We start from the raw sequence: 22889 nt of genomic DNA on the forward strand, positions 1-22889 counted from the left end.
ACACGCGCACAGACACACAAACACATGCACGGTTGTTGGCTTTACTTAGACTGTAAACTAAGTTTGCAGTAGTGTACTGTTTCAGAGCTTTTTCCACTATATTGGACTGTGAACTTTGTCTTGTTGAGGATCTTCCGAAACTATGATTATTCACCATCGACAGCTTTATAGGACAAACATTTTATATCATCGTGCTCCCGGACTGATGCATTGAAACCAGTGAGGCTAACACATTTCTCCCACACTCACACACACACAAACAATATACCGGATTTTAGACATTTTAAACATTAGCTTACACACTGAAAATATTGTATATAATTGTAAATATCAGTAACTGGTGCACTGCAGTGTTTATTTTTGTACAATATATGCAAGCTACTGTGAGAGTTCACCACTAGAGGGCAGTATGTTTGGTTTGTAGTTTTTGTTGGTAGACTCAGTTTCCCAGAAGGCACCGGTTGGGTGATGCGGAGCTCACCTGAACGAGGTAGCTCATTAGTCACATTATAAATAGCTGGTTGTTCTGGGAAACTGGGTCGAGCATTAATTTCAGTTCTGTTAAGTGGGTTTTGTTTTGTCTGGATCAGTTTGTTTAATTATAGTTGGCCATTTGGTTTCTGGAGCTTGATGTTAAGTTTAATATTTGTTTTAATTTAGTATGTCTCCTTGTCTCTGTGTCTCCTAGCAGGATTAGCCTCTAGGAGAATTACTGTAGCCTTGTGTCTTTACCCTCATGTGTGAGTAACCTCCTTTGCATGTGTAGTTCTTAGTCTGTATAAATACTAATCAGTGCACTACTAACCTGCTTAGTTCTTAGTCTGTCTAGTCTCCTCGTCTGTTTAGATCTTAGTCTGTTTAGGTACTAACCTGTTTAGCCACTAACCTTTTATAGTTCTTAGTTTCTAGTCTGTTTCATACCTAGTCTGCTGGCCCTCTGGCTACTAGCCAGTTTAGCAATTAGTTTGTTTAGCTACTAGCTAGCTTAGCAGCTAATGTGCATAACAGCTAGTAGGCCTAGCCAAGTCTGTCTTGTGTGTTTAGCCCCTTGCATGTATAGTCCCCTGTGTTTAGTCCTCTAGGCTGTTTAGTTTGTCTAGTCTCGTCTGGTTTGTATCCCTTGTCTGTATTGTATTAGACTGTGTAATCCCTAATCTGTGTATGTTTCAGTGTTTTGAGTTCTGTTTTATAGTATGCTCCAAAGTAAAGCCAACTTCCTTTGCTCATGTTTGGTTTGTTTATAATTAAAAGACTGTTTCACCATCATCCCCCTCTGCGTCTATGCCTAAACATCATGCCCACAGTCCAACATTTAACAGTATGTGACGGCTACATCCCTAATTTGTTCGCCTCTTCGAATGTTAGATGTAAACCCTAGTCTGTTTGTATCAGAAGGTCAAAACTCAAATGTTCATTAGTTAGGGACTTCCTGTACAAAGAATCAACTAGCATCACAATATTAATATTTTGCTTATGGTTAAATATATGTTAACATCAGTATTAAATGTGCAGACTCCAGTAAAGCAGAAAAAGGACACAAAATATAATCAACCCTGAGACTTTATTAGCCTTATTTTAAACGGCTTTAAAACACCACACCAGATACACTCACCACATACATCAATAAAAGTCAGGAGTTGCATGAAGAAGCAAATACACCAATAATACAAAAAAAATATCCCAATTTAAACTAAACCCAGCTGAACTCCAAGGCTAATTCAGCTAACTTGTAATGGAAGTTTATAACCTTTATTTTCCCACCATGCATTCCTGTGTAACACAAATCCAGTTTATCCAGCTACTACTATTTAATAACATTCCAGTTTAACACATTAAATAAGCTGATGCAGTAATTCGTTTAAAACCCCTGCTTTAAAATTCATAAAATTCAGAAACAGACACATGCAAAATCTGATGTATTGATAGATCAATTTCCCATATTTGTTAAACTGAAATAGTATAATGATTATTAAAGCTCAGCATTTAAAGTTGCAGAAGTGGTATATGATCTCTCGCGTCAACAATCCTAAACCCAGGGTTAGAATGTTCAGGGACCACTTCTACACTTACATCACAGCATAGCCACCTACAGTATCTCTCCCTCCACTGCCGTGTCATCAGCATCCTACAAATACAGACATTTCCAACATGTTAAAAGTTGCACAGAGCCTGGGGCACACCATATGTTGGGCTTGTCTTTGGGCCACTACATGAAAATAAAGACACTTCCATTTCTAGCATAATTCTTACGGCATGTTCTAATGTCAGGTTAGCACCTGAATCTTACACACATCTTAAACCCACTCCCTTACTCTGTTAAACATCAGAAAGTGATCAAATTTACACACACACACACACAGACTGTATAGGAGGTGAGTGTTACCTGACATGTAAAGTCCTTATTCCTACACCACTCCTTAAAACATTTCTTTGCAGCATCCAGTTTCTTTGCATCTTTGTAGTAAACACTGATGTACATATCAGAAAATTTGTCAGGCAGCATGTTGGACACCTGCAAAAACACATCAGATACTTTCAGCAAGAACACACATCAGATAACAATATGTCATCATAAACAACACACTGTCTCCTTCCTTTACACAAGCCTGAATCCCATATCCCTTTCCAACCCCTGACCAAGGGCACTAATTGATGTGTGGAACAAGGGATTGCACACAGTCATTACATAATAGCACATAGTGCACTTGCGTCCCATTTATTTGAGATTCAACCTCGGAAATTAGAAGTTAACAGAGCTGATATTCTAATGAAGAATAATGAAAATAAATAAATCTGGTAAGTTTCTCAGGACTGTCCACCACCTCCATGATTTATTCTCCTCACCTTTTGGCTACATAGTACCGGTAAGAATTTAAAACTTTTACCGCTGTTAATTGCACTAACAGGCGCTCACTAACTATCAGTCACCACCAGTTGCGGTTAATTAGTTCCGCCAGACACAGAAGGATATGTGGGTGGACAAAAAAAGCTGGTTCAATAAAGAAACAAATTATAATCTTTTGATAATATACAGTGTTTGTGGATCTGTTGTGTATCACACTAAATGTTGTGATGTAGTAAATATCAGAACATCTGTGATATCTTCAATTTTCAGTTCTATTGACAAATAACATTTAAGACATACCATATCCTTGGGAATGGGAATGGCTTTGGTGGGGTTGTTCTTTCTGTAGAAATAGGCCTTGTCTATGGGGGTTTTGTCCTTCTTGCCATAGTCTATACTAAATACCTGCAAGATCATCATCCAATATTGAATTAAAATTCAAAGATTTACAAAATTATCATTAAAAATTTTAATTAGGTTTTAAGTTTTCCATACTCTCACTACAAAGTCTTCAGGCTTCATTTCCACCTGGATGCTGGCAGGTTTGGACTCAGCCAACTCCTTTGGCCATTCCTAAAACCAAAAACCAAGACTTTATATCTCACTTAAAAAAAAAAAAAACTTCTGATTATTTAGCTTTTCAGTGTGAACCATACATTTTTGTTTATTTAACCGTATATGTATACGGGTAATTAACTACATATACAGTAAGGTAATATACATGTGACCTTTAACCTTTGACTCCATGGTGGGTATCTTTGGTTTTGCCTGTCCCACAAACACATACAGGCGTCTGCACAGAATGTTCCTCAGGATGGACCGAGACGGTTTCAGGCCATCATAAGAAGAGTACAGGATCTGCTCAAAAATGTGATCTTGGGAGTAATTAAGAGAATTTTATTTTTAAAAATGTCATGGCAAACACATGCACAGCATAGGTAATATAAAATATTGAGTGCACCGGAGTCAGGAATATGTGCAATTTATTTCACACCATTCAAACAAAACTTTTGCGATCACTGGGAACACCTAATGTGTGATGATATAACTTTTTATATCTGTATTAGGTCATGCACTTCTGTTTAATATTGTATTCCAGATGTGTTAATGGTTGCAAACAGCCTTGCTTAACTGTTTTTTGTACAATTCATTCATTCATTTCACTCTAAAAAATGATTCTGTGGCCTTGTAAATTTCACAGTTATAAAAAGGTTATGTTACCTTAATAAAATCTCTAAAAGTCACATACATGATTGTTTGAGTTAGACAAATCAAAATAAATGCCTAAAAAAACAACTATTAATTTTGTCCTAAATTTACAATATAATTTAAGTTTACTTCACTAGTAAAAATCAGTATTTGACTAACTGAATTATATTTTTAACATGCACTTAATATTTTTTTATACATTTCAATCAAAATATCTGTTAATGGAGTAATTGTACTGATTAGTTTTAAGAACTACAATTATTACTCATTCCAACTCAATATTCTTTATGTTTAACAACAAAAACTTAAATAATTGAGTAAATTGCCCTGTGCAAGTGCTCATGGGAAGTCTGGTGTAACATCAGAGACAAGAAGGCTGTGAGGATGTGAGAATGGACATGAAGCACCTGGAACATTCTGGAACATTCCTTACAAATCCTGGTGAGTAAACAGCTAACACAAGTTACTGTAATAATGACTCTGTCTGCCTGCACACACAACTTTATAGGGTGTGAGTTACTGTTCTGAATCCTGTCACAGCTGAGCTCCAGAGCTAACGATAGCTAGCAACAGGCCAGTCCTGGTGTTCATAGTGATTTAGCTTGTTTGTTCCAACCACCAAACTGCTCAGCTAAAGCGGCGTTAATACAGACACTTAAACTCTGGTGTAAAAGGAGAGATTTAACACCGAGCAGCAGCGCGTGCATGTCCGGGTTTCTTGGTGTAACCGGCCGCGGTTGTGCCGCAATATTTGAATTTCTCCCGCCAAATGCGGTGATTTTGCGCAGCCAACCGCCACTGTGGCGAGGATATAAAACGAACATGTTCAAATTATTACCGCATGTGTACCGGTCCACCTCACACACTGAACCGCGAGTCTGCTCGGTCACTCCGACACTTTAAGGAAGAAACGCGGACCAAATCCGGTTTAAACAGCAGAAATGAGGTGCAGTGTCCGGGTTCTGGTACTGTTTTATACGTTACTGTATATGAGTATTTTTAACATGATTAAACACTGAGCACGCAGCAGCAGATGTTATAAAATAAAAGTGCTAAGTACTGTACTAATAACTAAAGCTATGAAATATAAAGATTTAGTGAAAATACATTTCTCTCAGAATTAGAATTGGGAGAAAGTAATATGAAATTTAAATATTTATATTTACAATGTTATGAATGTTCTGATATGTAAGTAAAAGAAACTAAAACTGATTGATTTTGTGTGTTTTGTGTAAAACATGTTATATATTGTCTATATCTCTTTCACAGCACCAACACCACTAATGAAGAGAAGTTGAATTGAGATAAAACAGAAGGTAAATGTCAACTTTTTAAAATGTTACAGAAGTATTAAATGTGTAACCATTGAATCAAAGATAGAAATTAAAACAAGGCTTGAAATATTTCACCTATAATAAGTCTAGACTATACAAGTTTTCCACTCGAGTATACTAGATTTTCTATTAACCAAAGTAAAAAGTTGATATAGTTGATAGTCATGCATAAATAAAGTTGGGTATAATTTTTTTTACAAGGGACAAAAACATGTACAAGGGATGTTCAAGTCAAAGCGGGACCATTGATTGTGCAGAATAACAATACACCCCCTTTATTTCTCTCTATATTTAGAGAATTTTCATCACAAGTCCTGCTTTGACTTAAACACCACTCGTAGATCAGTGTGATGATGTATATTAGTCCAAAAAGTATGTATTTAAACGGAAGTACTATTTTACCAGTCTGGTAGACTTTATATTAACAATCACACTTGTACTTACTTGTATACTATTGTTCCTTTTTTAGGTGCCAGCATTATGGGATGGCGGTGTAAACTGTGCATTTGTCGCATCATCAAAAGGAATTTCGATCATTATCAAGTGAAGCATGGTACTGTTGGTCATGGATATTTAGTGGCCTGTCTTCATTTAGACTGTCATTGCTTCTTTAAGACCTGAGAAGGTCTGCACACACATTTGTATGGATCCCACAGTTTGCAGGAAACTGAAGTGTGAGGGTGTGCAATCTTTCAGATGTAAAATGTGACTCATTAGATTCTAATACAAAAGTCTACTTTCCACATGTTAACTGTATAATACTTGTGGCAGAAGTATTGTTTGTGAAACTGTTTACTAATAAGATAAATCCAGCTCTTTGTTTATGATCTTGTTACATGTCATTTGCATGTAAATCAGGTTGAGTTTAGACTTCATGTCTTGTCAAATTTGAAATAAATGTTTAATTAAAATTGTAATGTGTGTATTGTTTTTCATTCAGTTAAAATATTTAGTAAATGTAGCACATTTTGTTTGTTAAATAATAGTATAATTTTCAGTATCTTCTACCTTCCATTTTAATTATATCTACTCAATTATTTTACTCATTTTCACTTTGCATTAACTTCTGATTTTCATTACATTTACATAATTTTGTACATCATTGTACTAAATATAGTTATTCATGTCTACTTAATTTTTTTAATGACTTGTACTCAATTCATGAAGTATATTTTACATGATTTTTATATTTTTTTATATTTACTCAATATTTTTAAGTGTAAAAATGTTTCACCAAAAAAATTGAGTACAGCACAGTTTTATTTTTTAGAGTGTTATTTATATAAATAATTTATTCATCATGAATGATCACTTCTGTTATGATACCTTGTTAGCCTTTAAAATTATATCTAAAATTATATGCAACAGATGATCACAACATGCATATTAATTAGCTGACCTGTGAGTTTGGTGTAGGCCTCCATGTCATCTATGGCTTCTGACATGCGCTTCTTTTTTCCATCAGAACCCTCAATCAGAGGATAAGGATCAGCCTCCACCAAGGCTTCTGTTATCCTATAATGTAATATTTGTAGGAATGTTATTAACCATACTGTATGTGCACTGCAGCTGCATGAACATTACACCACACCACTAAAGATAATGTGGTCATTAATATGCCATAAATACAAATAAGTGAGAAGATATATTAGTAGAAATATACTGTATGTGTACAAACAGGGACGCAGGGTGCTGTTATTTTAATTTTGATTCCTGTCACCAGTTTATTGCAGTATGACAGATAATCAATGTAAAGTGGTACAGCTATGGCTGATTGATATATCCCACTGATCTATAAAGTGAATAACACTGATCATCATGTTACAATAGCTCCTGAAATGGATGGGATATATTAGGCAGCATGTGAACAGTTTGTCCCTGAAGTTGATTTGCTGGATGCAGTAAAAATGATCATGCCATCCTAGGGTAAGATTATATCCTAGGTGTTTGCAGATGACATTGTGCTTTGTGGCGAGAGCAGGGAACAGGTGGAGGGAAATTTGGAGAGGTGGAGGTATGCTCTGGAAAGCAGAGGAATGAAGGTTAGCCGCAGCAAGACAGAATACATGTGTGTAAATGAGAGGGACCCAAGAGGATCGGTGAGGCTACAGGGAGCAGAGGTAAAGAAGGTGCAGGATTTTAAGTACAGTGCTGAGGGTCAACGGTCCAGAGCAATGGAGAGTGTTCAAAGGAGGTGAAGAGGCGGGTACAGGCAGGTTGGAATGGGTGGAGAAAAGTGTCAGGTGTGTTGTGCGATAAAAGAGTATCAGGGAGAATGTACAGGACAGTGGTGAGACCAGCGATGCTCTACGGCTTAGAGACAGTGGCACTGAAGAAAAGACAGGATGCAGAGTTGGAAGTAGCAGAGCTGAAGATGTTGAGGTTCTCTTTGGGAGTGACAAGGATGGATAGGATCAAGAATGAGTTCATCAGAGGGACACCCCACGTTAAATGTTTTGGAGATAAAGTCAGAGAGGCCAGATTGAGGTGGTTTGGACATGTTCAGAGGAAAGATTGTGAATATATCGGTAGAAGGATGCTGAGGTTGGAACTGCCAGACAGGACGTCTAGAGGAAGACCAAAAAGGAGATTTATGGATGCAGTGAGAGAGGACATGAAGTTGGTTGGTGTGAGAGAAGAGGATGCAGAGGATAGGGTTAGATGGAGGCAAATGATTCGCTGTGGCGACCCCTGAAAGGGAACAACCGAAAGACAAAGAAGAAGAAGAAGATCCTAGGGTAAGACTGGTACTAATGTTTGTGTACCATGAGCACATACAAGTTGTAAAAGTGAGTGCTGTTCATCAACATGTCAGTTCCTTTCCAGAAACAGACTGAGTTCAGCTTCATAAAAAAAAACTGCAGGATGCCAATATGAAATACTGCTTGACAGGGTTGCTTAGGTGAGGGGAATCGGTAACCATTGATTAAACCCACTTACCACTTAAAATCTGAAGTCTCACTTTTAAGGATGTAACTCCATTTGGCTGATGCCACTAGTTGTGTACTTGTGGGCGGTGTCTGATCCATTGCAGTGGCTAAATGTGAAAGCACTAAATGATCTTATTATACAGTAGGTACCCAATTGGAATGGCTATTACCGCTGCGCTCACCGCCGCGGCCAAATGACAGCGGCCAAAATAAATCAGTTGGATTCCAAAGTAATTCGTGAAATGGCCGCCAGGTGGCGCAAAGAGACATTTTCACTCACCGCAGTTTTAAAATACAATTTAGTCATAAAAAATGTTGTATTGAAGAAATACAATAGTGATGGTAATTTTCACATGAGAGCTTTACACAACAAACATGAAAAATCTGAACCAGCGATATTTACCTTACAATAATGAGTAAAAAAAACATTGGTAAAATGTTGTTTAGATCAAGTTCACTAGCTGACAATTTTATTTGTACAAAGTATAAATTGTTATATAGCGTATCTCCGTATCTAAAAGCAGATATTTTGCTTTCGATAAGTATATATTTTTTCATGTCTGTGAGGCGGAGTACACGGAGTTTCGGTTCATTTTCTGACCAAGTTGCTCAAGTTCTGCTCAAGTTCACCAAAAACAATACAGAACAGCGCACCCTGTTTGCTTTTAAACATTTACAATATTATAATGTTATTTCGTTATTGTGAGTGCGTTTAAATAAAAGTGGAGCCTTATACAGTAAAGGCTATGTAGTCTTATATAGTTTTATTATATTGTTTTTGAACATTGATCTGGCAAACTTTTTCTGATGCACACCCAAAGTCTGTTTTCTGCCTATATGCTAGTATTACACATGATATAATCTAAAGGCTAAATATAAAGGTATACATTTACTTTGCTTAAATTTGATGCGAATAAGAAACGCCTATATTTAATTTAAATTCTAAATCTGTACTGTAATTTTAGTACTGTGATTTTAAATTCGTTTAATCTTTCACTTGTATTTCATAAGATTTTGCCAGCGGGGGTACAGCACAAAGGGGGTCATTATTTATTATTAAAGAAAATTATGATGATCATAACAACCCACTGCATTTTATTCCTATAATAATGCAAAAACACACCTGAATGACATCGACATCTGCTGACGCAGTAGCACGTCCTGACAATGTTTGAGTTTTAATAGTCATTTAGTTTAATTTATTTTTAGTTAATAAATATACTACACATTTAAAGAACACAAAATATTAACTGACACAAAACCTTACATGCGTACCTTTTCTAATTACACATGATAAAATCTAAAGGCTCACTGTGGTGACGTTTACTTTACGTCTACTGTACATTTATACTGTAATTTTAATACTGTGATTATGAATTCGTTTAACTACAATGTTTAACTTGATTTTATACACCACTACGTGCTCATTAATCCTTGAGAGAAAGAACTAAGGCCTAAGGTGTCGGTCTATAGTTATATAGCACTCAGTGGTAGAAGCCAGCAAATGCACAAATTCAAATGCTGCCACCATGCGCAACGGCGGTAAAACCAACATTCCGATTGGGTACCTATTGTGTGTGTGTATATATACACACACACAATCTAAATATTATTTATATATGCAAATTATTCTGCACTGTGTTATACTATTACACCTTTTAAGGGTGACTATACTGTATATACTGTACATGTTTACTTCTGATATTGATGTTAACAATACTTGCATTTCCTCAATAATCTTGGTCACTCTGTGCTGATAGGCTCTGCGATGTAGGGATTGTCTTGTTTGAAAGATTTCATATAAATCATAGACTTCCTGTGGAAAAAAAGGAAGAAAAAAAAGAAAATATCCACAGTATCTTTCTTATGCCAAATATAGTCCATCAGTCAAGACATGTTTAGAGACTAATGTAACTAGCAGGTAACAGACATTAGTAATTATTTTTCATCAACAATAATGAATTTTGTTCATAAGTTCTTGAAATGTTTAGTAAAGTAAAAGCGCAATGCATCATGGGTTAGGAGCATACCTTGTCTCTGGCGCAGATAATGTTCTTTCCCTCAACTTCACACACTCGGACAAATTTGAGGAACCGGCGGTGATCTGTGCTGCTTGGGATGCCCAGGTGATACGAGTCTCTGTTCAGGTGGAAAATAAAAACATTGTGGTTTATAAATATAAAATATGTCTCTTATGGATTTAATTTCTTAAAAAGATCTATAATTTCTTTTTTTTAAATGCCAGACAATTAATGTAATATATCACAGTAGTTAAATTGTATCTCAATGTGGGATATGATATGATAATGAAATGATAAATTATAAATAATTATTATTATACCATACTCATTAATGATAATGATCTTTCTATTACCACTGTATTTAATACTGATACCTTTTAGAAGGCCATCTAATGTCATTTATGTCTAGGTATGGACATGTTATTTTCCATTCCATGTCAGTACACTGTTTAAGTGTTATTATGTTTGTCTCTCAATAGGATAACTGTAATATGCTATAATTTTAATACATTAACTTTAATTCTACCTAAGAAGTAACAGAAAGTTTATTTTAAATAAATATTTACCTGGCAAAATAATCCCACTTGTCCACATCAATACCAGTTCTTTTATTTGCGACAATCTCATAAAGGAACCTCTTTTCCTCAGTTCTGCCTTTAAACTGCCATTTAAAGTAAAAGAGAACAAAAAGTAAGTTCAGCTGTTTCAACTTATAAACAGAATAGAAAGTTATTTACCCCATCTTCGTTGGTGTCATCGCCCTGTGGGTTGATTTGTTCTTTGATAAATATAAGGTCTGCAGGTAGAGAAAGACCATACTTCTCCATCACAGGCTTCAGATTATTTTCCTTCACCAGGTGATCAAACATTTTCACAGATGCGGTCTCATGCTGAAGAGAAAAACAGGGTTAGCGTATAAATGTACTGTATACTGTATGTGTAAATGTCTGCCTTTATGGAAGCAGTTAAAAGGACATCATTTATTCTCCTATAACTGAACAGGGTCGTTATGCCAGGAGACTTTGGGCATGAGGCGGGGGACACCTGAACACGATGCCAAACCATCGCAGGGTGCGCGCGCACACACACACACACACACACACACACACACACACACACACACACACACACACACACACACACACACACACACACACACACACACACACACAGAAATGCTCGATACACATGATTCTGGAGCTGTAAGGTGACAGTGCTAACCACTAAGCTACCATGCAAATTTGAAAAGACATCAGTGTAACCTTTTCTGCCATTTATTTACAGCATTTGGCAGGTACCCCTTATCCAAAGTGACATTTATTTATTTATTTATTTCATTATACATCTAAACAATTCAGGGTTAAAGGCCTGGGGCCTTACCAGGGCTTGGTGGTGCTGACTTTTGAACTTGTGACATTCTAACCTGTTGTCCATGTCTTAACCATTAAGCTACCCCTGCATCTTTTATGCAGAACATGAAATTTACTGTATACAACCTATATTTGCAAATACACAGTAACTGATTCATAAAATCTCAAATGCATAAATAAATAAAATGAAATATATTTGAATCCTGGCGGCATGTCGCTTGCACCTCCAGGGCCTGGGTTCGATTCCCGGCTAGGCTCGATTCCCGTCTCAGTGTGCATGAAGTTTGCATGTTCTCCGCGTGATTGGTGGGTTTCCTCTGGGTACTCTGATTTTCTCCCACAGTCCAAAGACATGTAGGTTAGGCTTAATGGCTTTTCCAAATTGCCTGTAGTGTGTGAATGAGTGTGTGTATGTGTGTGTGCCCTGCGATGGATTGGCACCCTGTCCAGGGTGTACCCCGCCTCATGCCCTAAGTCTCCTGTGATAGGCTCCAGGTCCCCATGACCCTGAATAGAGGATAAAACGGTATAGATGATGAGTGAGTAAGTGACTTTTTAAATCCCAGACAATGGATTCTTACTCATCTTATCTTGGCTGATTAGGTATAGTATATAACTGAACAATTACATGTAGTTACCTTGTTAATGGTTGAAATGCATGCTAACAGGGAAACACCAAATATTGGGTGTGCTATGTCTCTATATTCTTTTCCCTGTTTTGATTTCGGAAAACTTAAAATAAATTAAACATTGTGCTCTAAATTCTTTGTTCTTTAATTGAGATGTATACAATTTATACTGGGATTTGTGATTAAATTTCTGGTAATTAAAAACATAAAAGCAATTGACATTTACAGATGACTTCAAACACAGTATGATGATGAGACTCTTAGCAGCAGTAAAACATTTGAACGGTGCAAAATGTTTTAAAGAACATATATCCCTGAATGATAATCCCGGCCAAGGTGGCTCGGAGCCCACTGCAGTTTTTCCCGTAAACATTCAGTAATTGCAATTGCAAACTTGTTGCCAACTTGTGGAAGAGACTCATCTGTCTGTGTGAACTGTACACACAATCATTTGCACAACACCACTTGCACATTACTGGGAGTTATTGCCACATCGCCTGTGCAGTCCTGAACTTGCTCCAAGCTATTTCCATAACTAGGTAATTAAAGATTTTACTGGGAGGTTGTCGTTTCAAATGTGACGGCAATCATGGCTCCGGTGTACTGAGAAAACTTTCTACCTTCATGGTATCTACGCACTAGTGAAATGCTGGGATAAGTGCATTAGGGGATTATATAGAGAAATGTCATGGTCAAGATTGAACTGATGATTTAAGTAAATGCAATAGCAGACTCAAAGGCACATAAAAGTTTAGAGAATTTTTTAAGCGGAGTGAAGTAGGCTGAATAATGCATGTCTAATCAACGAATGCGCAGACAGTGAAGGACTTTGGTCAATTTGTGTGCAGCAGAGGACTTGCCGGGTTGTATGAGGAATTCCTTGTGATGTAGCAGGGCATGAGGAGAATTAGGCTTAGCAATGCAGGAAATCCTTGATCAAAGATGGAGTAAGCTCAATCACTAATCCAGCACTTGATTTGCCTAAAGCAACTGCTAAAGAAAATCACATGGAAATAAAATATGCACACAAGATATATGCTCTGGCAAAGGATGAAGCCCTTGTTTTTTTTTTTTTTTTATAAAGGCAAGGGTTGATTACCCAATAGATTTCAGGTGTCTGGTTTCAGTTGACTGGGGGAGCAAAAATAAAGTGGAGTCTTTACTTGGAAGTGCTTGTGACAAGAAATAAAAAGATCTTTTACTTTCAGAGGGTATTCTGTTATTCTGTACTAGCAAAAGTCCCACTTTGACTTGAATGCCCTTTGTAACATGCATTCAAAAAGTCCCTCCGCAGTGGCTACATAGAGTAGGTGATGGGAAAATATGGTTGCTGCAGAGAGACTTTCTAAAAGCACTGTATAAGCATGATAGTCAACCTAAACATATTGTAGATGGAAAAACATTTGTGAAACATAATTAAATCTTTGGACCTCAAAATTTATTGGAGTCATATGTCATGTGCCTTGTAGTAAACATTTCCTTTGCTTCTTATGAAATAGTCGTGTTTAATTTTCCAAAAAGAGCTATTGCTTTAGTGTCGATTAACAGAATGTGCACTGACATTAAAAAAGAGCTGCATTTGTATCTACACTGAGAAGTTGGAATGATTCTGTGATCAGTTTATGCAGTGGTTTGATTCTTACCTTCCAGGTTAATTTAGGACGAACCTTTGGGATAAACATGCCATCGAACAGATGAGAAAATGGTCCATGACCTGCAAAGTGGACAATTGTGAGTAAGTTTTAAAGTTTTATTGTTTGTTATTTATTTTACTTTTTCTGTCAAAATAATTATGTCCCTTTTTTTAGATATCTGAAGTACTAAAAAAAACTAGAGCTTACATCCTCCCAATGAAAAACATGCATACATTAAATATACATATATATATTAAAGTCTTATGTCCATACTCCTGTTATGCTATTTAAATATTTTTTACTGTAGATCTGTGACATTTTAAAATAAACTGTTTAAGCTTTATATTAATAACAGAAGAAACAGAAGTGAGATTCTTAGTGTCAAGACGTGCTGAGAGTGGAACACTACAAAACTATATGTGTGTACTGACCATCTGGTAAGATTTACTGCTGTAAACAAAACAAATGTGTGTGTGTGTGTGTGTTTGTGTGTGTGTGTGTGTGTGTTTGCGTGTGTTTGCTCACCTAAGTCATGGCACAAGCCAGCGATCTGAACACACAGGACATCTTGCTCTGTAATGTTGAGCTCGGGCTGTCTTTTCTTTAGAGTTTGAACGAGACGGCCTGCTAAATACGCCACACTAACATACACACAAATGGTACAAAGCTCAAATAGAGATAGAAATAGTTGTCAAATAAGGATAAATGCCAGCCATGTTTATCACACTTATTGTTTTATGAATGTAAGTTTATGTACAGCTCAGGATTTTAGCAGTTAATGGATCTACTTCATGTACGAAGCATTCATGTAAAAACTTCAGTTTATTGCTTATTGAGAATCACTGGGGTAAGTTTGTGCATGAGCTGTGCAGCACCACAGTGTATTTATAAATATATGTTCATTTATCAGCACAGTCCACGGACACACACACCCACCCTAAAGAGTGTTCAAAGCGGTTGTGTGAAGCTCCAGGAAACACAAAGTACGCTCCTCCCAGCTGTTTAATGTTCCGCAGTCTCTGGAACTGAGGAGTGTCGATGATCTTCACCAGCAGGGGGTGCAGCTCAATGTGACCGTGGATCGGGTCATTAAACACCTGAGTAAGAGAAAGTGCATTGTCATTATTATTATTATTATTATTATTATATAAGCATCTAACTCACTACAACAGGGGAAGATAAAGGCTAATTAATGCCTCCTCCAGGACATCAGAAACCTGCCTGAGACAGAGAGAGTGAGAGAAAGAGAGAGAGAGAGAGAGAGAGAGAAAGAGAGAGAGAGAGAGAGCATTCACAGCAAAGTTGTGACCTGGGCTTTGTGCCTTTTGAAGCTGATGATTGTAGATATATTGTAAATGTTAATATAAAACAATGAGACTTTTCACATCCGAACTTTACTATGTTCTTCTGGCAACTTTCACTACAGTTTCTGAAATTAATGTATACTTTTACTTCTCTACATTCCCCCTTAGCACTATAAACATTACTCATTACTATAAAATAAAATCAGTAAAAATCTCTGAGTACTTCCACAGTGTACAAATGTTTTTGGATCCAGAATAGTGTCTGTACACAAGGACCACAGTAACTAATGGGAAAGAAACCTGTGCTACTTGTGTTATTCAGTCAATCAGGACCCTCTTAAGAGGGGTAGTTTGAGAATCGTGATTTAATAAAGACATGTGTACTGTAGGTCAAGTTTAGAACTAATTAGGATACACACCTTGGAGAGAATCTGATCATGGTCCCCTAAAGAAAGAAAATAACATTTGTGCTCAAATATTTTGGATTCATATAAACAGACATGGCAATTTTCTGACTGGCTGAACGATTTATTTAATTTAAAAAGTTTCAACAAAAGTTTCAACAAATTTATTTATTTATTTATAAAAGAAATGTAAGCATTATTAATATTTGTTGGTATGACAATTTGGAACAACTTAAATATCAGTAGAATCAGCTGATATTCTTTTAATTTAACTCATGCTTAGAAGAAAATAAAATTGATTTCATAAAGCTTGCACTAAGCAATAATTTAACCCATTTTTAAGAAGATGTACAGTAATTAGACAGGTTTCAAGTTCTGGTTGTCAGCTGCTGTCAGCTGCTCCTTTGTGGTTTTAAAGATTTTCACAACATGACCCATCCTCACCTGTTTGCTCCTGGCTTGTCATATTGCTGAAATTACAATTCTGGAGATTATCTGCATATAATAAAACCTGAAGAGGATTGGTCCGTGTGCGTAAACACACTGGCTTTTATACTGCAGACAACTGGGTGGATCCAGGAACCATAGTGAAAGTGGCAAAACACAAAGGCACAAAGGTGAAATTAAAATAAATAACTGTACAGTACAAAATATACAATATATGAAAAAATATAGAACAATAAGAAAAACAGCTGTACAATGTAGACATATAGAATTTATGGAATTTTTATGTGGGAATGTCCTCAGATAAATAGCTGTCAACACCAGTCGAGGCCAGAACCGTCTTCATGGTAGAGTGAACCCATCCCCAGACACCAGACGCATCCCAAAGAGACATATGGGGCATCCAAATGACGAGATCTCTAACCAGAAGCGGGGCACCAGGACAAGTGAGACAGGTCCGGAGGGCAGGGGGAGTCTGGATCACTGGCAGCAGAGAAAGGGGGGGGGGGATGGGGGGGGGTAGAAGAGAAGGAGAGACAGTTGGGTATGGTCAGAGTCATATAATGTATAATGTGAATGTATATGTAATGTAAAGTGTAAGCAGGGACTCTGGCAGGACTAACTATGACATCATAACTTAAAGGGAGAGCCAGAAGAAACACAGACATGAGGGGGAACTGAGATGTAAAGCAACCAATCACCTCACCGTCAACAAACCTGAGTGATCAATGAGAGTGGGGAAGACAGCATCCAAACATACCAGTTTACCATAATACTCTACGTCCATGAGTCCCCCAGATCTGCTCCTTTACCTAAGGCAAATCTATTTATAAAAATCCTTGGCTAAATAAATAGGTTTTTAGCCTGGACTTAAACACTAAGACTGTGCCTTAGTCTTGAACTTATATACAAACCCGATTCCAAAAAAGTTGGGACACTGTACAAATAGTAAATAAAAACAGAATGCAATTCTTCGTTTCAAAGAAGTGAACGTTTCAAATTTCAATATTTTATTTAGAATAGAATATAGATAACATTACAAATGTGAGACATTTTGAAGTGTCATGCCAAATATTGGCTCATTTTATATTTCATGAGATCTACATATTCCAAAAAAATTGGTACAGGTAGCAATAAGAGGCAGGAAAAGTTAAATGTACATATAAGAATGAGCTGGAGGACCAATTTGCAACTTATTTAGTCAATTGGCATCATGGTTCCAAGATGGCGCCTGTGAGGTCGGCTGCCGTCATGACTAGTCCGACCACCTTTTCTTTGTTTTTGTTTTCTAAGTTAGTTTTTAGCATTTTAAAACCAGTCAAATTACCACCATTGAGTAAGCATTTCACTGCATATCATACTGTGTATTACTGTGTATGTGACAAATAAAATTTGAATTTGATTGTATTAAAAGAGCCTCTCAGAGTGGCAGTGTCTCTGAGAAGTCAAGATGGGCAGAGGATCACCAATTCCCCCAATGCTGCATCAAAAAATACTGGCGCAATATCAGAAACAAGTTTCTCAGAGAAAAATTGCAAAGAGTTTGAAGTTACCATCATCTATGTATAGTGCATAATATCATCCAAAGATTCAGAGAATCTGGAAAAAATTTGGGGCGTTAGGGTCAAGGCTGGAAGACCATACTCCATGCCCGTGATCTTCAGACCCTCAGACGGCACTGCATCACATACAGGAATGCTACTGTAATGGAAATCACAGCATGGGCTCAGGGGTACGTCCAGAAAACATTGTCAGTGAACACAATCCACCGTGCCATTCGCCGTTGCCGGCTAAAACTCTATAGGTCAAAAAAGAAGCCATATCTAAACATGATCCAGAAGCGCAGGTGTTTTCTCTGAAAAAAAAAAAATAGACTGTGGCAAAGTGGAAAACTGTTCTGTGGTCAGACGAATCAAAATTTTAAGTTCTTTTTTGGGAAAGTGGGACACCATATCATGGTAACTAAGGAGAACAAGGACAACTCAAGATGTTATCAGCACTCAGTTCAGAAGCCTGCATCTCTGATGGTATGGGGTTGCATGAGTGCGTGTGGCATGGGCAGCTTACACATCTGGAAAGGCACCATCAATGCTGAAAGGTACATCCAAGTTCTAGAAGAACATATGCTCCCATCCAGACGTCGTCTCTTTTAGGGAAGACCTTGCAACATGACAATGCCAGACCACATACTGCATCAATTACAACATCATGGCTGCGTTCTGAAATCTTTTACCCATAGAAAACATTTGCTGCATCATAAAGAGGAAGATGCGACAAAGAAGACCTAAGACAGTTGAACAACGAGAAGCCTGTATTGGACAAGAATGGGACAACATTCCTATTCCTAAACTTGAGAAACTTGTCTGCTCAGTCCCCAAACATTTGCAGACTGTTATAAAAAGAAGAGGGGATTCCACACAGTGGTAAACATGGCCTTGTCCCAACTTTTTTAAGATGTGTTGATGCCATGAAATTTTAAATCAACTTATTTTTCCCTTAAAATTATACATTTTCTCAGTACATTTTCTCATAAACATTTGATATGTCATCTATGTTGTATTCTGAATAAAATATTAAAATTTGAAACTTCCATATCATTGCATTCTGTTTTTATTCACAATTTGTACAAGTTGTTCTGAATACTTAGAGCTTTCACTGTGCCCATGTTACATGTTAAGTAAATGCAAATAGGAACATCATTACACTATATGGAAACTGCAAACACAAAAAATATGCAAAGCAGGTGCACTCTGTGCCCTTTTCTCTTCCTCATTTTAGTTGTTGCTGTATTGCTTATGGCTCTTATTTCTTGGTACAGCACGTATGTTATTAGTCCATACACTGATGAGGCTGAGATCTCTCCAAATAAGTTTTTTGACACAAAAGAAAAGAAAAAAATACTATTAGAAATCATTGAACCAGGACTGCCAACTCTCATTGTTTCATTGGGGCCTTTCCGTTCTTGATCCATATTCCTTACTTTTCATTTCTATGTACTGTAGATATAAACATATAGTGCCATGAAAGAGTATTTGTTCCTTACTAAATATTTTTGCATGTTTGTTGCACTTAAATGATTAAGATCATCAAACAAATTTTAATATTGCAGAAAAATAACCTGAGTAAATACTAAATGCAGTTTAAAAATATATATATTAAAGGAAAAAAGCTATCCAAACCTGCCTGGGCCTATGTGAAAAATGTATTGCCCTAAACCTAATAAGTAGTGAGTCTTTTACGTTGCTGTGAAGGAATTTTGGCCCACTCTTTCTTCAAATTCAAATTCAAATTCAAATTTTATTTGTCACGTACACAGTCATACACAGTACGAAATGCAGTGAAATGCTTTTTCGACTACCAGTGACCTTAAAATAAAAGCTTAAACATAAGAAATAAATATAAATAAAAGGTAATACGGTAGAAAATAAAGTTAAATGGTAAAATATACTGTACAAGTAAAAATAAAGATATATTGCAGTAAAAGAAATATTGCAGAAAAATGAAATTAACTAGTAAATATAGTAACTAGTAAATATACTGTGCTAAGTAAAATAAAATAAAATAAAATAAAAATATACTGTACAAATAAGAACAAAATATATATAATATAGAAATATAAAAGAAAATAGAAATTTGTCCATATAAGTAATGTAAAAATGGCTGAGGTGTGCAAATATGCATAAAGTGACTTCTTAAAGTGTCTTATTATTAAAGTGATTTGTGCAGTGGTCCATAATGAAAGTATAAGTATATAGTGCAAAAAGTGTCCATGAATGCCCAGTGTGATGTAAAAGAGATGATATTAGAGATGATATTAGTCCTGTATTGGGTGGTTGAGAGACCTTATGGCCTGGGGGAAGAAGCTCCTCCTCAATCTCTCTGTATTGGTCTTCAGGGAGCGGAATCGCTTCCCAGACCGCAACAGAGAGAACAGTCCATTGTTGGGATGGCTGAGGTCCTACACCATCTTCCTGGCCTTAGTCCAGCACCGTTTGCTGTAGATCGAGTGCAGGTCAGGGAGCTCGGTGCGGATGATTCGTTCAGCTGAACGCACCACCCTCTGTAGAGCTCGTCTGTCCTGCATGGTGCTGTTCCCGAACCAGGTTGTGATGTTTCTCATCAGGACGCTCTCTATGGTGCAGGAGTAGAAATTCCTGAGCACCTTGGAGGGCAGTCTAAAGTCTCTCAAGCGTCTGAGGTGGTAGAGACGCTGCCAGGCCTTTTTCACCACGGTGTTGATGTGACAGGACCATGACAGGTCCTGCGTGATGTAAACACCGAGGTATCAAAGCTGTCCACTCTCTCCACTGGGCTGCTGTTAATGACTGGGGTCTGGTAGTTCCTCTCCTGCTTTGTACAAAAGTCCACAATCAGCTCCTTTGTCTTGCTGACGTTGTCATGCACACTCGGAACACGACCGGCACTAGGACCCGGAAGTTAAGCGGTCGCAAACCAGGAAGTATAAAAGAGGTAAACAAACCATAGCACTTCGCTCAGTCATTGAGTTTTGCCGATGCCACGTCGGATTCCTACATCTAACTGTGAGTACTCACCTTTTTGGTTTCAATTCCTGATCGAGTGTGTATTTATAGGACGCGGGTTAGATTGTGTCTTTCCCTTGCTCCCCATTTGTGAGAGTCCTTAGATTAAAAGCGTGATTATCCTGCCTACTCGTGTTCTTCCGCGTTTGGGTTTACCATTCACGCTACAAAGGGCTAACCGCTAAAGCTACGTCTTCTGGTCATCTCAGGTTAGTTCTTGACAGACGTTCAGGAGTAGATTGTTCCTCTGGCACCATTTCTCCAGATTTTCAATCTCCTCTAGGTAAGCCGAATCATCGTTGTTGGTGATCAGGCCCACAATGACAGTGTCAACTTGATGACGGCGGTGGAGTTGGTAGTGGCCACGCAGTCAAATGTGTACAAAGAGCAGGGGGCTCAGAACACAGTCCTGGGGGGCACCAGTGCTGAGAGTGAGGAAGACTGAGACATGACTGCCTATTCTTACTGCCTGTGGTCTGCTAGTTAGGAAGTTGGAGATCCACTGGCACATAGATGAGTCCCAAGTGCTCCAGGTTGGTGGTGAGTGTGGATGGAATTATGGTATTAAATGCAGAGCTGTAGTCGATGTAGAGCATTTTCACATAATTCCCTTTCCCAGTGTCCAGGTGAGTGAGTGATGTATGGAGGAGGTGAGAGATGGCATCATCAGTAGAACGGTTTGGGCGGTATGCAAACTGTAGAGGGTCGAGTGTGTCCGGTAGTGAAATGATGAAGTCTCTGAACAGGTGTTCAAAGCACTCTATCACTACTGAGGTGAGGGCTACAGGGCGATAGTCATTAAGAAAAGCAGGTTGAGGTTTCTTCGGGACAGGAACAATGATGGACTCTTTGAAGCATGTGGGGATCACCGACTGAGATAAAAAGAGGTTGAATATCTCTGTGAACACAGGTGCTAGCTGGTCTGCGCAGGCTCTGAGAATACGACCTGAGATGTCGTCTGGTCCTGCTGCTTTCCTGGTGTTCACTCTCTTGAAGGCTCTCCTCACGTCATGCTCGGAGATGATGAACGCGTTTCTGGTGCTGGCAGTGTCTTCCTGTCTGTAGCCGTTAGCGCCGCTAGCATTAGCATTGCTAGCGTCTTTAGCTGCAGCCTCAAAGCGAGCATAGAAGGTGGTGATGGGGCACATTGGACATGAAGGGGTAGCTTGTTCCAGAGAGTGGGGGCAGCTACATGAAAGGCTCTGTCGCCAAAGGTCTTGAGTCTGCTGCGGGGGACGATCAGCTGGCCCTTGGAAGAGGACCACAGGGACCTCAGAGGGGTGTAGGGGTGGAGGAAGTCAGTAAGGTAGTGGGGAGCCAGTCCATGGAGAGATTTGTAGGTGAGGAGGAGGACTTTGTAACTAATGCGGGATTTGATGGGAAGCCAGTGAAGCTGTTTGAGAATGGGAGTGATGTGGTGCCAGGGCCTAGTGCCTGTTAGAACCCTTGCAGCAGCATTCTGGATGTATTGCAGTCTATCCAGGGCTTTGTTTGGCAGACCTGACAAGATGGCATTGCAATAGTCCAGACGGGAGGAGATGAAAGAGTGGATGAGGGTCTCTTTTACTGAAACAGAGAGTGAGGGCCTGAGTCTGGAGATATTCCTTAGGTGATAGAAGGCAGATTTGGTAATTCTTTTGACGTGGGACTGAAATGATAGAGTAGGATCCAGAATGATGCCCAGATTGCAGACTTCAGGGGATGGAGTGATGGAACAGCCATCCACATCCAGGTGGAGGTCCCCAACCTTCCTAAGCAGTGGTGCCTGTGCCACCACCATGAGCTCCGTGTTAGAAAGTGTTCAGCTCGTCTGCCAGAGTCGTGTCCGCGTTTGTCATACCGGTTGTTTGTGCTTTATAGTCCGTAATTGTCCTTAATCCCTGCTACAGGCTCCTAGTGTCACTCTGTTGGAATTGTGACTCTAGTTTTCTCCCGTAGCACTGCTTCGCCTCTTTCACTGCCTCCCGGACGTTGTATGACGCAGCCTTGTACGGTTCCATGTCCCTCGACGCGAGTCCCGTGTTGTAGGCAGCGGTGCGAGATCTCAGAGCGTCGCGGATGGTTTTATCCACCCACGGCTTCTGGTTGGGAAACGTTCTTATAGTCTTTTTCTCCACAATATCATCTGCTTGAATCCCACAGCCGCTTCCGTAAACACGCTGACATCATAATCTGAGCTGTTTCTGAACATGTCCCAGTCTGCGTCATTGAGTGCGTCCTGTAA

General features: G+C 38.3%; 1 protein-coding gene across 1 annotated transcript; it reads right to left on the minus strand.

The window, feature by feature from the left end:
• Positions 1–2035: 2035 nt before the first annotated feature.
• LOC128534070 (deoxynucleoside triphosphate triphosphohydrolase SAMHD1-like) lies at positions 2036–22445 on the minus strand. Its single transcript, XM_053508395.1, has 14 exons — positions 21858–22445; positions 14909–15069; positions 14498–14613; positions 13982–14052; positions 11077–11229; positions 10906–11000; positions 10349–10457; positions 10043–10134; positions 6788–6903; positions 3581–3720; positions 3341–3418; positions 3146–3250; positions 2384–2512; positions 2036–2125 (listed from the first exon to the last, which is right to left on the minus strand). Exons 1-14 carry the CDS (start codon positions 22443–22445, stop codon positions 2087–2089), a joined length of 1992 nt encoding a protein of 663 aa, XP_053364370.1. The 3' UTR covers positions 2036–2086.
• Positions 22446–22889: the final 444 nt, after the last annotated feature.

The sequence above is a fragment of the Clarias gariepinus genome, chromosome 1 (assembly GCF_024256425.1).
Source record: "Clarias gariepinus isolate MV-2021 ecotype Netherlands chromosome 1, CGAR_prim_01v2, whole genome shotgun sequence".
Lineage (NCBI taxonomy): Eukaryota > Metazoa > Chordata > Actinopteri > Siluriformes > Clariidae > Clarias > Clarias gariepinus.